Source organism: Lodderomyces beijingensis (genome assembly GCF_963989305.1).
Source record: "Lodderomyces beijingensis strain CBS 14171 genome assembly, chromosome: 2".
Classification (NCBI taxonomy): domain Eukaryota; kingdom Fungi; phylum Ascomycota; class Pichiomycetes; order Serinales; family Debaryomycetaceae; genus Lodderomyces; species Lodderomyces beijingensis.
This window is the reverse complement of record NC_089971.1, coordinates 2,034,201-2,047,533: the sequence shown is the minus strand read 5'-3', so window position 1 is coordinate 2,047,533 and position 13,333 is coordinate 2,034,201. Positions and strand designations below refer to the sequence as shown.

General features: G+C 48.0%; 8 protein-coding genes across 8 annotated transcripts; 3 read left to right on the top strand and 5 right to left on the bottom strand. All coding sequences in view use genetic code 12, as the record gives it.

Annotated features, from left to right (window-relative positions):
• Positions 1-1,457: 1,457 nt before the first annotated feature.
• LODBEIA_P19830 (uncharacterized protein) lies at positions 1,458-3,062 on the top strand (the record flags this gene model as incomplete). Its single annotated transcript, XM_066971931.1, has 1 exon — positions 1,458-3,062. One exon carries the CDS (start codon positions 1,458-1,460, stop codon positions 3,060-3,062), a length of 1,605 nt encoding a protein of 534 aa, XP_066828921.1.
• Positions 3,063-3,172: 110 nt separating this feature from the next.
• LODBEIA_P19820 (uncharacterized protein) lies at positions 3,173-3,919 on the bottom strand (the record flags this gene model as incomplete). Its single annotated transcript, XM_066971930.1, has 1 exon — positions 3,173-3,919. The coding sequence occupies one exon, from the start codon at positions 3,917-3,919 to the stop codon at positions 3,173-3,175; it is 747 nt and encodes a 248-aa protein (XP_066828920.1).
• Positions 3,920-4,087: 168 nt separating this feature from the next.
• Positions 4,088-4,711, top strand: LODBEIA_P19810 (uncharacterized protein; the record flags this gene model as incomplete). Its single annotated transcript, XM_066971929.1, has 1 exon — positions 4,088-4,711. The coding sequence occupies one exon, from the start codon at positions 4,088-4,090 to the stop codon at positions 4,709-4,711; it is 624 nt and encodes a 207-aa protein (XP_066828919.1).
• A 704-nt stretch (positions 4,712-5,415) lies between these two features.
• LODBEIA_P19800 (uncharacterized protein) lies at positions 5,416-7,596 on the top strand (the record flags this gene model as incomplete). The annotated part of the gene is made up of 1 exon (XM_066971928.1): positions 5,416-7,596. The coding sequence occupies one exon, from the start codon at positions 5,416-5,418 to the stop codon at positions 7,594-7,596; it is 2,181 nt and encodes a 726-aa protein (XP_066828918.1).
• A 105-nt stretch (positions 7,597-7,701) lies between these two features.
• Positions 7,702-9,183, bottom strand: LODBEIA_P19790 (uncharacterized protein; the record flags this gene model as incomplete). Its single annotated transcript, XM_066971926.1, has 1 exon — positions 7,702-9,183. One exon carries the CDS (start codon positions 9,181-9,183, stop codon positions 7,702-7,704), a length of 1,482 nt encoding a protein of 493 aa, XP_066828917.1.
• Positions 9,184-9,425: 242 nt separating this feature from the next.
• Positions 9,426-10,244, bottom strand: LODBEIA_P19780 (uncharacterized protein; the record flags this gene model as incomplete). The annotated part of the gene is made up of 1 exon (XM_066971925.1): positions 9,426-10,244. One exon carries the CDS (start codon positions 10,242-10,244, stop codon positions 9,426-9,428), a length of 819 nt encoding a protein of 272 aa, XP_066828916.1.
• A 380-nt stretch (positions 10,245-10,624) lies between these two features.
• LODBEIA_P19770 (uncharacterized protein) lies at positions 10,625-12,069 on the bottom strand (the record flags this gene model as incomplete). Its single annotated transcript, XM_066971924.1, has 2 exons — positions 10,625-11,812; positions 12,061-12,069. 2 exons carry the CDS (start codon positions 12,067-12,069, stop codon positions 10,625-10,627), a joined length of 1,197 nt encoding a protein of 398 aa, XP_066828915.1.
• Positions 12,070-12,128: 59 nt separating this feature from the next.
• Positions 12,129-13,262, bottom strand: LODBEIA_P19760 (uncharacterized protein; the record flags this gene model as incomplete). Its single annotated transcript, XM_066971923.1, has 1 exon — positions 12,129-13,262. One exon carries the CDS (start codon positions 13,260-13,262, stop codon positions 12,129-12,131), a length of 1,134 nt encoding a protein of 377 aa, XP_066828914.1.
• Positions 13,263-13,333: the final 71 nt, after the last annotated feature.

The window sequence follows — 13,333 nt, the reverse complement described above, 5'->3', positions numbered from 1 at the left end:
TGGGGAAAAATGTAACACTGCGGTTGGTACACGGGGGATGGGTCATATCTGATGTAGCTCCAACAGCAGTTGACAACTACAACCACAACGTCAACGTCAAACTACAAACTACAAACTTCAAGCTGAGCTGCGGTTCAAGGATGCAATCTCCGGCTCACGGCGATGGAACCAACTCACTTCAGCGTCGCAGTTGGCTCATAGCGGGGAAGAGTGGAGAGAGGAAGATAATGGTTGCTCTCTCCTTTGAGCCAATAGCCGAGACAATGCTGGCAATGTCACTCTTACATCACCACATCACCACCTCCCCTCTTTTGCCCACTCTCTTGTCTTCTATCTTATCTATTCCTCGTAATTTCACGCCCCTTAGATGAAAAATACCACCCACGGGTTTGTGTCATGTTTCATTTATTTTTTTCGTTTTTTTGGGTGGTCCTGTCACGTGACGGTGCTGGTTGCAATGGCCCGTTTCAACCACCCCCCCCTTTTACTCTCAAGCCCAAGAACAGGCTCTAACCGTTGCCCTATTGGACCAATACCAGCCTTTTGCAGCTAAAGCTCAAGTCAAGTGGGGGTGGGCTACAGAAAGAATGAGGGTTGTTTATCGCCATTGGATGTGTTTTTTTCAGTTAGTGTTATGGTTATGGTTGACGTTATGACAATAAACGTCTAGACGGTTATAAGGTTAACTTTCATCAATGACAAACCCTAACTCAATCAAGAGAGGCGCAAAGGTGCAGCTTTAACAACAGGCCACCATCAACCGTATGGTTTTTCCAAAATCGCTGCCTCAGCTGTTTCACCATCTCCAGCTCAAGAAAGAACAAGAAATTTTTTTTTTTAATTTTTTAATTTTTTAATTTTTTATTTTTTTGCATCTTTCGCTTCTGGGGGGGGGGTTCGGCCATCAGATGAAGAAATATACCAACCACCTCTCAAGACAATCTTCACCATCCACCGTCACTCCTCTTCTCCTGTTTCTTCGTCAGTCACAAGATCTCGTATTAAGCAAATTGAGCCGATTACGAAGTCCGTCTCCAATTGTTTCTTCATTTGAATTTATAAAAAAAAGAAAAAGAAAAAGAAAGAAAATTCACCTCTTGGAACAATTGCAATATATATACGTAGTCCATTTTCCCTTCCCCCCCTTAAAGGATTGATACCAGATGGAACATTGACCTTCACCATTTTTTTTTAAGCTTTCCCTTCATTGTTACTTCAAGAAAGCAAGACATCTGGGACTCCGTACCACCCTTACACACATTTGCTATTCACTTGCTAATTTTTCGACAAGAAAGGTCTCTCACCATCAGTGTTGCATTTTGGATATTTTTCGAGCTGAGCCGTTGACGCTATCTATTGAATACCCTTTATATCAACCCACTCCAGCCCACCTAGGTTAGATTCACTCCTTTACCATCAAAGTACACCATACTTCAGTCCACCATACTTTTTTTTCCATGTTTTTCATTTTATCCTTTGTAACGCTTTTCATTTCCGCGTGGGCATTTGACCCCAGCGCCAATTCCAACGTCGCCGTCTACTGGGGCCAGAACTCCGGTGGAGGCCAGCAACGGTTATCCTACTACTGCGACTCGCCGGCCATGGACATTTTCATTCTTTCATTCATGCATGTTTTCCCCGATCCCATCCAGTTGAATTTCGCCAACGCATGCGAAGGAACCTATACCGCCGACGGCGTATTAAAATGCGACTCGATCGCGCAGGATATCAAGTACTGTCAAGAACGCGGCAAGTTGATCTTGCTTTCGCTTGGTGGTGCCGCTGGCTCGTACAATTTGGCCTCGGATGAAATTGGCGTTGAGTTTGCTCATACCGTGTGGGACATGTTTGGGAACTCGCAAAAGTTGACGGCTGCCGAGAGACCATTTGGCGATGCTGTGCTTGATGGGTTTGATTTTGATATTGAGAATAACTCGCCTTCGGGATACCCTGCCATGGCTAATGAATTGAGAAACATTTTCGCAACTGATACTTCAAAAAGGTATTATTTGGGTGCTGCTCCTCAGTGTCCATACCCTGACGCTTCAGTCGGCCCGCTCTTGCAGCAGTCGCTGATTGACTTTGTCTTTGTCCAGTTCTACAACAATTATTGCAACTTGGGCACAAGCTGGTTCAATTGGGACACTTGGTTAGACTATGCCCAGAATGTCAGTCCCAACAAGGACGTCAAGTTGTACGTTGGTGTTCCCGGAGCCACTAGAGCCGCTGGATCGGGGTACAATGACCCCGACACCATCGCCAAGGCATTGACGAGTGACATTTTGACCAATAAACACTTTGGTGGTATTTCCTTGTGGGACGCCTCGGCGGGTTGGGACAATGTTTTCGCCGGTGGTAATTTCATTGAAAAGGTCAAGGCTATTGTCTCGTCGAATGCAGCCACTGCATCTGCTGTTGATAGCACGTCAACCACGACTACCACTACCGTCACCCGGACCTCGACCACTACCACTGGCACAACTTCGTCTACTTCGTCAACCAGTACAACCAGTACAACCAGTACAACCAGTACAACCAGTACAACCAGTACAACCAGTACAACCAGTACAACCAGCTCAACCAGTTCAAGCTCCACAGAGTTGAAGAGAACTTCAACTACTTCAACTACTAGCTCCAGTTCCAGCTCCAGCTCCAGCTCCAGCTCCAGCTCACCTAGTACTTCAAGCACAACCTCCACTGCTAGCTCTCCCTCTCCTGCAATTGCATCAACTTCGAATACCCCAGAGGACTCACCATCCTCTTCACCAGCATATGAAACTTCCAATACCCAGACTTTATCATCAACTTCAACTTCAACTTCAACTGCATCGCCAACTTCAGCACCAAGAAGCAGCGTCTCGGTAACATCATCTCCGTCTACATCTACATCTTCAACCACCCCAGTTGAAGTCGTCAGCACGCCGCCACTTCGGATCTTTACTGACTATGTCTACTACCCCTCGACATTCACCACCATCACCACCCACTATGAATTGGTCACTACAAGGACAAATTATCAAACCATATACGGACCACCTCAAACCACCACCATAACAGTATAACTTTCTCTTCCCCTCGCCCCTATTGACGTGCACACGATCCATTGACTCCAGCTTCTACCCGCTTGTTTGTTTGTTTGTTCGTTCGTTTGTTTTTCGTTATTTTTCTGCTTTTATACGTTGCTGTTGATGATGAGTCTACCCAACTGCTGTTCTACATACAACCCACTTAATAAATTTCTTGCGTTTTTATTCATGTAAACAGACGACAAAACACCCCCACGCCAACTGTCAAAATCATGGTAATGCGCCATGCTGCCATTCGTCAATGGCGAAATCAGCAAGCTGAGCAACGCATAGCTCGACTTGTCCAACTGCGACACGGCCTGAGCCGTGATTGGATGCGGGCTTACTATAAACATGAAAGTTGACCGTTTCGCTAGTTTCTGGTACTCCATCACTCCAGATAACTCGCGTATCACACTTGCGCTGAGCCTCTTTTTGTAGTTCTTGCATTGGACTAAGAGCTGGATGTCGTTCGCTAGCGAAAGCAGCCGCTTCAGCTTCAATTTCACTTCCAGCTTGGTTTCAAGAGCTGATTTCAAGAGCGATCTGGCGTGTAGTTTATCTGGCGAATTAACATCCGCTAGCTCGTGCGATGCCTCGTATAACGGGAGGAGGTTCCATTGGCCCATGATATCGACTCCGTTATCGTAGGCACCGCCGCATTTGACGAGGTTCTTTGCGTGGAGATGGCGTTCCAAATACCGCTTCACGCATAATTCGTAGAATGTCCCTCGGAAAACGGTCGATGACAAGTCGACCTCGTTTTCGATGCAGTGTTCCAAGTAGGCCCGTACATCTTGGATCAATGAGGAATAAGCTTGGCCATATCGCCGGGTAAAAGATCTAAAGATCATCGCTGATGTTTCTCTGAGATCAGGCAGCAGAGAAACCAATTACGCGTTTGAGAGAGAGTGTGTGAAATAAACCCGCAACGAGGCGGTTTTGAAGCACTCGTGAAGTGGTTCACGAAAATATCCATCCTCAATCAGTGAACTTTCGTTCAAAGAAATCAACCACCGCAGATGTTGCACCTTCTAAGCTTTCTACTACTCGTGACACTTGCTGTATCCAAGCGGATCAATCTATACGCTCGGCCAATTGACGCTGAATCTTCGTCCGATCCCATTGGTTTCATCGAGGACGACTCGGTCTACTTGATGGATTTCGATTTACAGCCACACCAATCGTATTGCATCGGCACCAAAGATCTCCACAACCACGAATGTTTCAGCTTCCAACCGGATTTGCGCTCATTCAACAACTCGGTATTCAACGTCTACCTCACTGAAGATGGCGATATCCACAGACTAGCGCTTTCATTCGATGAAAATGCCACAGCCCCCAAAATCAAAAAACACAGGTCCATCACTGCTCCCCAGCCTAACATGAACCCCGAATCGCTCAAGAAACAACGGGAAGAGCAGCAGAAGCAGTCTGCTGGCCATCAAGGCGAACGCAGGCAGAAAGTCGTGCAGAGGAAAATCGTCAAGATTGTCAATGAAAAGGGCGAAGAAGAAGAACAGGAAGTTGAAGAAGAGGTTGAAGTTGTCGTTGACGACAGATCGTGGATTCAGAAGAACTGGATGTACATCGTTCCGCCATTGATTATATTCTTGCTCTTGGGCGGAGGCGGCGACGCCAAATAGAAAAAAAAAACGAAGATTTCTAGCTACTTCTTTCAGCTGAATGCATTCAGGATAGATTACTTCTGCTGTAGATTTCGGATACTGTTCTGTTGCAGTGGATGCTGCCTCAGCTGTGTTCCATTCCAAGAACCAAGATATCGAGTATTGGCTCCGTTGGAAGAAACAAAACCCCTTCACGCCTTCCCTCGTAACTTCTCCCTAGAAGGCAACTTTTTCCTTTTTTTTTTTTTTTCTTCTATTCTTTCCGGAGTCAGAACATAGATCAACGACCGCCACTACTCTTAAACCTACAAAAGCCAAACACAGTTGAGGTTCCCCGTGATAGGTGCCTGTGGTGGCAACTGAATGCTAGATATTGCCTACCCGTATGGATGCTAGCGACATATGGTAGCACCCCCTCCGGCCTAACGAATCACATCACATTAAAAGTCCATTAAGTAAGCGGTAGCATAAAGTGCGCTACCAAGTGCGCTCCCACTGAGGGCCAAAAAATCTACCAATGGTGGGAATTTTTTACAACCAAATTGGCTTCTAACAAAGGAGGACCAGAGGTCAAGACCAAAGCAACAGCATCCACCCCCCCAAAGAACGGGACCGCTCTTTACAGACATATGGCTAGAGATTGAGTTGAAAGTTATTCAAATTTTGACTGTCGTTGCCGCTTTTTTTGACTTTTTACGAGCATTTACGTCGCATTCACAACAATGTTTTCAGCTAGAGCTCTGATACTAAGATCCTCAAGACGCTTCCTTTCGGCAACCCCCAGAAGGCTAGCAGACGTGGAGGTCACCATCGACGGCAGGAAGGTTGCCATTGAAGCCGGCTCTTCCATCATCCAGGCAGCAGAACTAGCAGGAGTGGCCATTCCGCGCTACTGTTACCACGACAAGTTGGCCATTGCCGGTAATTGCCGTATGTGTTTAGTTGACGTTGAGCGAATGCCCAAATTGATTGCCTCGTGCGCCATGCCCGTGCAAAACGGCATGGTTGTCCATACCGACTCGGAAAGAATCAAAAAAGCCCGAGAGGGCGTCACCGAGATGCTTTTGGAAAACCACCCCTTGGACTGCCCCATTTGCGACCAAGGTGGCGAGTGTGACTTGCAAGAGCAAAGCCAGAGATATGGCTCCGACCGTGGTAGATTTAAAGAATTGGTTGGTAAGAGAGCCGTTGAAAATAAGGCCATTGGGCCCTTGGTGAAGACTTCCATGAACAGATGTATCCACTGCACGAGATGTGTTCGTTTCATGAATGACGTGGCAGGTGCCCCCGAGTTTGGTACTAGTGGCAGAGGTAACGATATGCAGATTGGCACTTATATCGAAAGAAACATCAACTCGGAAATGTCGGGTAACATCATTGACTTGTGTCCCGTTGGCGCGTTGACTTCAAAACCATATGCATTCAGAGCAAGACCTTGGGAATTAAAGAGAACAGAAACTATTGACGTCTTGGATGCCGTTGGTTCAAACGTTCGGGTTGATTGCAGAGGTATCGAAGTGATGAGAGTCTTGCCTAGACTTAATGACGACGTTAACGAGGAGTGGATCTCAGACAAGACCAGGTTTGCTTGCGATGGGTTAAAGACTCAACGTTTAACCACACCCTTGATTAGAAACGGCGACAGGTTTGAAACTGCCACTTGGGATGAAGCATTTTCGACAATTGCTGCCGCATACTCCAAGGTGCAACCTCAAGATGGGGAATTGAAAGCCGTGGCTGGTGCCTTGGCTGATGCAGAGTCTATGGTTGCATTGAAAGATTTGGTCAACAAGTTGGGATCGGAAAATGTCACCACCGATGTCGATCTAGGCGTGGCAGCACATGGCTTGGATGTAAGGTCCAACTATATCTTCAACTCCACCATTGACGGTATTGAAGAAGCCGACCAAATCTTGTTGGTTGGAACCAACCCTAGATTTGAAGCGGCAACATTGAACACCAGAATCAGAAAGATTTGGTTGAGATCCAATTTGGAAATCGCCCTGGTTGGCCAGGAGTTTGACTCGACATTTGATGTCACTCTGTTGGGTGACAATGCCACCGCATTGGAAAAAGCCCTCAAGGGAGAAGAAGGCAAGAAATTGGCCAGTGCCAAGCGACCATTGATTATTGTTGGTTCCGGTGTAGCAGACTCCAAGGACGCCGGCGCTATTTACAAAGCTGTTGGTGATTTCGCATCCAAACACGGCAACTTCAACACCCCTGAATGGAACGGTGTCAATTTGTTGCACCGCGAAGCATCAAGGGTCGCCGCATTGGACATTGGCTTTAACAACTTGTCCCAAGATTCCACCTCCACCTCCTCAACCACAACTCCAAAATTCATTTACTTACTCGGTGCAGATGAGGTAACGAGCAAAGAGATCCCCAAGGATGCTTTTGTTGTATACCAAGGCCACCATGGTGACGTTGGAGCTTCCTTTGCAGACGTGATATTACCAGGTTCAGCATACACCGAGAAATCAGGCACATATGTAAACACCGAAGGCCGTACACAAATAACGAGAGCCGCTACAAATCCACCGGGCGTTGCGCGTGAGGACTGGAAGATTATCAGAGCCTTGTCTGAATACTTGAATGCTAAATTGCCATATGACGACATTGTCTCGCTCAGGTTGAGGTTAGGAGAGATTGCACCACACTTGGTGAGACACGATGTCGTTGAGCCTGTTTCGTCTGAAATTGCCCAAATTGGATTCCTTGATTTGGTCAACAAAAACAAAAAGGCCAAGGCCAGCGGCGAGCCATTGAAGAACCCAATACAAAACTTTTACATGACGGACTCGATATCGCGTTCTTCACCAACGATGGCCAAGTGTGTCGCTGCATTTGGTGCAAAGATTGACAAGGTAAAAGATGAGAAACCAGACATAAACTTTTAGATGAAAAGAAGATTTATTAGTGTATAATATTGAAGGTGGAAAGAAAAAAATAATAACGCTTTCTGTTTCATATAGCTCTCTTTTCTATACCCTTTGCCCTTCCGCCTACTTTTCCTCCTCCTTTAGGTTGTAGGTGTGCGATGTCATTGAGCCATCTGATTTCTTTTCTGCCAACACCTTGTATAGAAACTTTTCGGCCGCTTGCTTTTGCTGCTTGTCAGCGTCATCGGCCATGTCAGATAGCAAATCCGCAAGTGGTTGTCGAGGTTCCGGTTCCTCATTTTCCTCCGCTTCATTTACTTCCTCGACTTTATCATCACCTTCTCCTGCCACTTCTTCATCATCATCGTTCTCCACATCCTCTTCCTCCACATCCTCTTCCTCTTCCATCGCGTCCTCCTCCTCCTCCTCCTCCTCCTCCTCCTCCAGCTCGCTCTCTGCAACTTCCCGAACACGGCCCCAATACTTGACATCCAACGCCCTGCTCCCGTCTTTATCCCGATACCCCAAATTATCATACGCCACATCAACACCCGGAATAATCAACTCGGCAAAGCTCGGAGGCTTGCCAATATCCTTCATGATCGTAATCCACGCCGGCGCAACCCCCGTATCCTGTGCATCCATCCCCAACGCACCCCTCAACTCTGGACTCACCACCCCAGCTCTAAAACCAGCCACCTCACTCATCAACTCATCAACCATTTCCTTACCTTCCTCATACACGTCACCATACAGAAACAACCGCGGTTTAGTTTGGTACTGGAAGAAGGCCCGGTACAATTTCTCATAGTCCATATCCAACTTGCCCAATTTCACCTGCACGCGCTCGCGCTGCTGCTGCTTCAATGTCTTGTCATCGGTAGTGGAAGTCTGGCGCATTTCAGCGATGCCCGTATCGCGGATGAATTTCGGGAGTTGGAACGGGGCACGTTCAACGCCGCGCTTGCTTGATAAATAGTCGCGTTTCGAGCTCCAGTGCGATGGGACGGGGATGACGTTGGGTTGCGATTTCAAGTGGACGAGTAGGTAGGGCTCAGCGGCGTCGACGTCGCTTGGTTCGACTAGGTGTGGTCTGTGGGTGGAGATCTTGAGCGATGAGAGGGGCACTTTGTTGCGTAGTCGGTACTGGCGTTTGGAAAGCTGTGCTGGTTGCTTGGGTGGTGATTCGTTGTTTCTATCGTGGTGGTCATCGTCGTCGTCGTCGTCCTCGGATGAGCTTGAAGGGGTTTCGTTGTGGCACGGTTGTAGCTGTTGACTAGACTGGGGTGGTTCTTCACCCGATGTGTTGAATTTCTTGAATATCGACTCAAACTCTTGCAAGAGTGGGCTGTCCTTAATCTCAGTGGGTGTTTCGTTTTCCTCTTCCACCGCTTCCTGCTCAGTGAGTTCGTCTTGGGGGTCAGAAGGCAGCTTGCGCTTGAGTGTTGCCTCCTCGTCTGTGATGTTACTTTGTTCATGCTGTTGTTCTCCTTTTCCTCCTTCTTCACCTCCGTTCTCCAACGGCGCCGCTACGGGATGACCCTCAAGCTTCCTCTGCTTGAGCCTTTCTCTCCTTAATTGATTCTTTGACCGTTTCGCCGCCATTGTACTGTCTCCTCTTCCCGTCCTGTGATGTTCATCAAATTGCAGCCGTGATGCTGCTTCCTCGATAATTGCAAAAAGTTCACCACTTGAGCTACCACGAAACAAGCCCCGTCAGATGTCAAGACCTCCATCATCCATCTCTACACTATCATCAACTGCCTCCACCCTTTCTCCTCCCTCCTCCAACATAGGGACCAAGGTCACAGCAACTAGATTACACGTTGTATTCACTAAACACGGTTCTACCTACTGTTAATCTCCTTAAGCAACAGATGGTACTCAGCCAACAAATCAAACTTGATCTCGCGCACCTCCATCTCCGATAAGTCGGGATCCAATCCAGCCTCCTCTAAAGCCTGCTCGATATTCTTCAAGGGCGTCGGGTCACGATAATACAAAACACACATTCTCTCCGCAAACTCGTCCAACTCTAGACGTTTCTGTCTCTCCAACTCTTCATGCATCCTGCTCAGGAACGAAGGGATGAGCGTCAACACAAACACCGCCACGTCCTTGACGACGTTCTCGGCGTTGCAATAAAGCGAAACGTACCACGCGGGCTGGTCCATCACGATATACTCGAAATCGCGGGTCCGGTAAACCAAAACCTGCGCTATCTTCTCCTCCACCCGCGTGAAATACGTCAACCTCACCTGCGACAACCTGGGCGCAAACATGACGTACGAGTGAAGCCCCACGATAAGCAAGATCAAGTACTGGATCCAGTTATCCCTCATGTGTTTAGTAGGTCTAAGGCCAAGGATATATGCGGCAACACCGACTTTCAACGCAAAGAAAAAGAGCCATTTCGACGTGGCCACGAGCCGCGCCATTGCTTCATCCTCCGGCCGCACTCGGTCCTGAGCCTGCAAGTTCTCCTCCTCCTCGTAGGTTTCCACCGTTGTCCGCTCGAGCTGTGAGCCATAATGGTCTTGCAATTTCTGAAATCCGAGCGGGCTCAATAGTAGGTACGGCGATGAGTGCGGTTGATTATCGACGACTATGCACTCGGACGAGCTTAGCAGGAGACTACTGTCTATGATGTACTCCGTCGCCGACATGGTTATGACGCTAACTGAGCTGTTCTGAAGGGGTTGAGATGGACCTGCGGCAAGTTCGATCCGTGGAATCGTGGGGGCAACTTATGACGTGTTTTCCAAGATTCCTCCTGTGAAGGCGCGCCGTGGGAGGTTTGGATTCCAATCTCCGCTCGCAATCGCCAACATCTTGAGCACCACATCCAGCCAACACTCTCTGGCAAGAAGACAGCTTCAAGGCTCCAAACTCCAAGGGTCGCCAGGAGACTGGTTCAAAGCGGAGCTGAAAAAGCTATTTTCCACACGGCATAAACCTTTGATGAAGTTATACACACTCGCTTTGTATTTACGTTATTTAAGCTATGTACAAGAATCTTCGACTCCGATTGTTTGGTGGTTTTTGTTCAAACTTGAATGGCGTGGTACCTCTTGCCTCTAAATCCAAAGATGTGGCTGTTAATGTTGAAAGTCTCCGTAGGGTTGGTATCATTGATCTCGGGTTTGGTACAGTTGAACAAGTTCTTTGTAGGTTTCATCAAAATGTCCATCTCATCGCCGAAATTGTCACTTATCCAGTCCACTTCCCGCAGAACATCCTTTTCGTCGTAGCCGGTGACAAAGGCAGCGCATTTCGACTCAAGCAAAGTCTTGACTATCTGTTTCCAAAACACCTCGTTGAAATTGAAGCCAGGGTGGTTAATCATAAACACGTCCAAGTACGGGTCAAAGGGGAACAAGGCACCATCGATGAAATACTGGTATGAATGTCGGACAATGGAGATCTGGTCGTCGTAGCGTACTGGCGGCAGATTGGCGTTGCCGATAACGTGGATCTCAAAGATGTTGTTGCCGAACAAATAGCCCAATTGCTTCCATGCCACCCCGGGGATATCGCCTTCGCCCAACACAAACACCCTGATCTTCTCTTGCAAGTGGAACTCACTTGCATCCTTCTTTTGGCTGTATAGAGTATACCGCAACGCAGCTAAACTCTTGGCCCCTTCCAACGTGATGACCTTGTTGGTGTACGCCGAGAACTGGTGCATGATCGAGCCAATGGTAAGTGGGTAGGACAAGAGCTTGGAATAGACACCAGTCATGAAATCGTCCATAGGCGGGTAGTCCCGCGTGTAAAAGTAGGTATCCCAGTTGGACAAATTCACAACAAACTCCTTCTCCTGTTCCGCTGGGAACACAACTTCAAAGTTCTTCGCTCTCAACTGATGCTCAAAGAAATTGGCCTGTTTCAAATCCTCGTACTTCTTTCGACTATGATAGCTGGTGTCTTGTCGCCACGCCTCTTGGCTCGCGTGCGTGGGAATGCCCGAGTAAGGACATACAAACGCAACAGGCTTGCTCGTCACGGGGCACAAGGCCTTGGCCCGAATCACGGCTGCTCTGGTTCTCAAGTCCTCATGAGGCGAGTCGTCCCAGCTGAATATCTTTTGATCCGCGGGCTTCGTGGGCCCTTCCATCGCGAGCATCTTCCAAAAGAGCGAAAAGCTCCTGCTTGGTCCTCTAAACTGCTTCACTAGCATTTCCTCGTCGTCGTCACTTTGTCCCGTTGGCTGAATATGGTCCAAGAGCTGTAACTGGATATGTCAAAACCTCTGGCAAAATGCACAGAGGGTGGTTTTTGTTAACGATGGAATTTTTTTCCGGTTCTTCGCGGAGCGCCAGGCAGAGCCACCCGACCCACGAGACACCCACGAGACGGGGAGTATCGCGTTATCCCGGTACCAACGAAGCAAGAAGAAGTTATCCAGGTGGAGAGTTGTTTGTTTTAGGACTGTACTCGTGGTTCATTCATGATATATATATATATGTACTCCATTTTCACCGGCAACATTGCCTGTCGATTCGAGTTTTTTCCGTTATTTTTGTTCTTGTTTGGCACAATAACCTCCGCTAACGCTGGTGCTCGGCTCTTTGAAACAACTCAAAGTTTCTCAGAATCGACGTGGTATTCATTTGTTCAATGCTAATCTGGTGTGTCTCATCCAGCCCGTCCCGCTTAATTCGGAACAACAGGACGAAATTGCCAAACAAATCATACAACTCGATCCAAAAGACAAAGGTATCACTCCATGTCAACGTCAGCTTATCCGGAGAAGGTAACCGTTCCAAACACGAAACCAAGTGCTGGCCAAACTGAACGTCACTCAAGTGATCAATCGAAACCGCGACATTCGGGTGCCCAGCTCGCGAGCCGATATAGATCCCGTTGCCCATTGGCTGTAGCTTATACTGCGTCAAGTCCAACTTTTCGTTGCTTCCTTCAATCAGCTTACAAGTGATGTCCACCACGGTCTCCACGAGTTTGCGAAACTCCTCCATCTCGCATAGCTTGGGAACACCGACAACCATCTGGTACTGGCACGTCTTGATCTCTTGAAACTCCAAAATCTGGGCCGTCTCGCTGCATTTGTACACGATGTCGATTGTCCGCGGCCGCAACGTAAGATCGCATATCTCGCCCAGTAGAGTATGCTTGATGTACTTTTGATTATCTTCGAAAAAGCTAAATTCTCCATCAAGCATGGCAAAGTCGTTGCTATCCAACTCGACCTCGTGGCCCATTTGGTTCTTGATCCGGATTGTCTGATACGGAGTAGCACCGGGGAACTTGCCCAACACATAGACGTGGTTGGGCAATTGCGGCTTGTGGTTGCCGCTAAAGAAGTCGTTAGCATCTTCGTGAAACTGGATAATCTTATCGCCAAAGCAATACCCGACAGTCCAATACCCAGCCTGGATGTTGAGTGCCAACAAGCATTCCGACCCGGCAAATTGATCCTTGATCAATTGCAAGCCTTTCTCTAGTAATTGAGGCGTCGACGGCAGCGGCCGAGTAATGTTGACTTCGTCTCTTGGGATGTGGCATAAATAGGACAGCCCTGGGTATCTCATCACTTCATAGTCGCCGCTGTCAAGGTACAGCTGAACATCAACCAACGGGATCTGAGCTCTTTCAAACTTGACCCTATTTTTTGGCTCAAACCCAGCTGAGACAAGCGTGAACAAGAGTATGAGCCAAATCATCGATGTAGCCAATGTGTGTTGGACCCGTCTGTCAAATCTTTGGTGGTGGCGGCAATGGGGGGGGAGAAAAA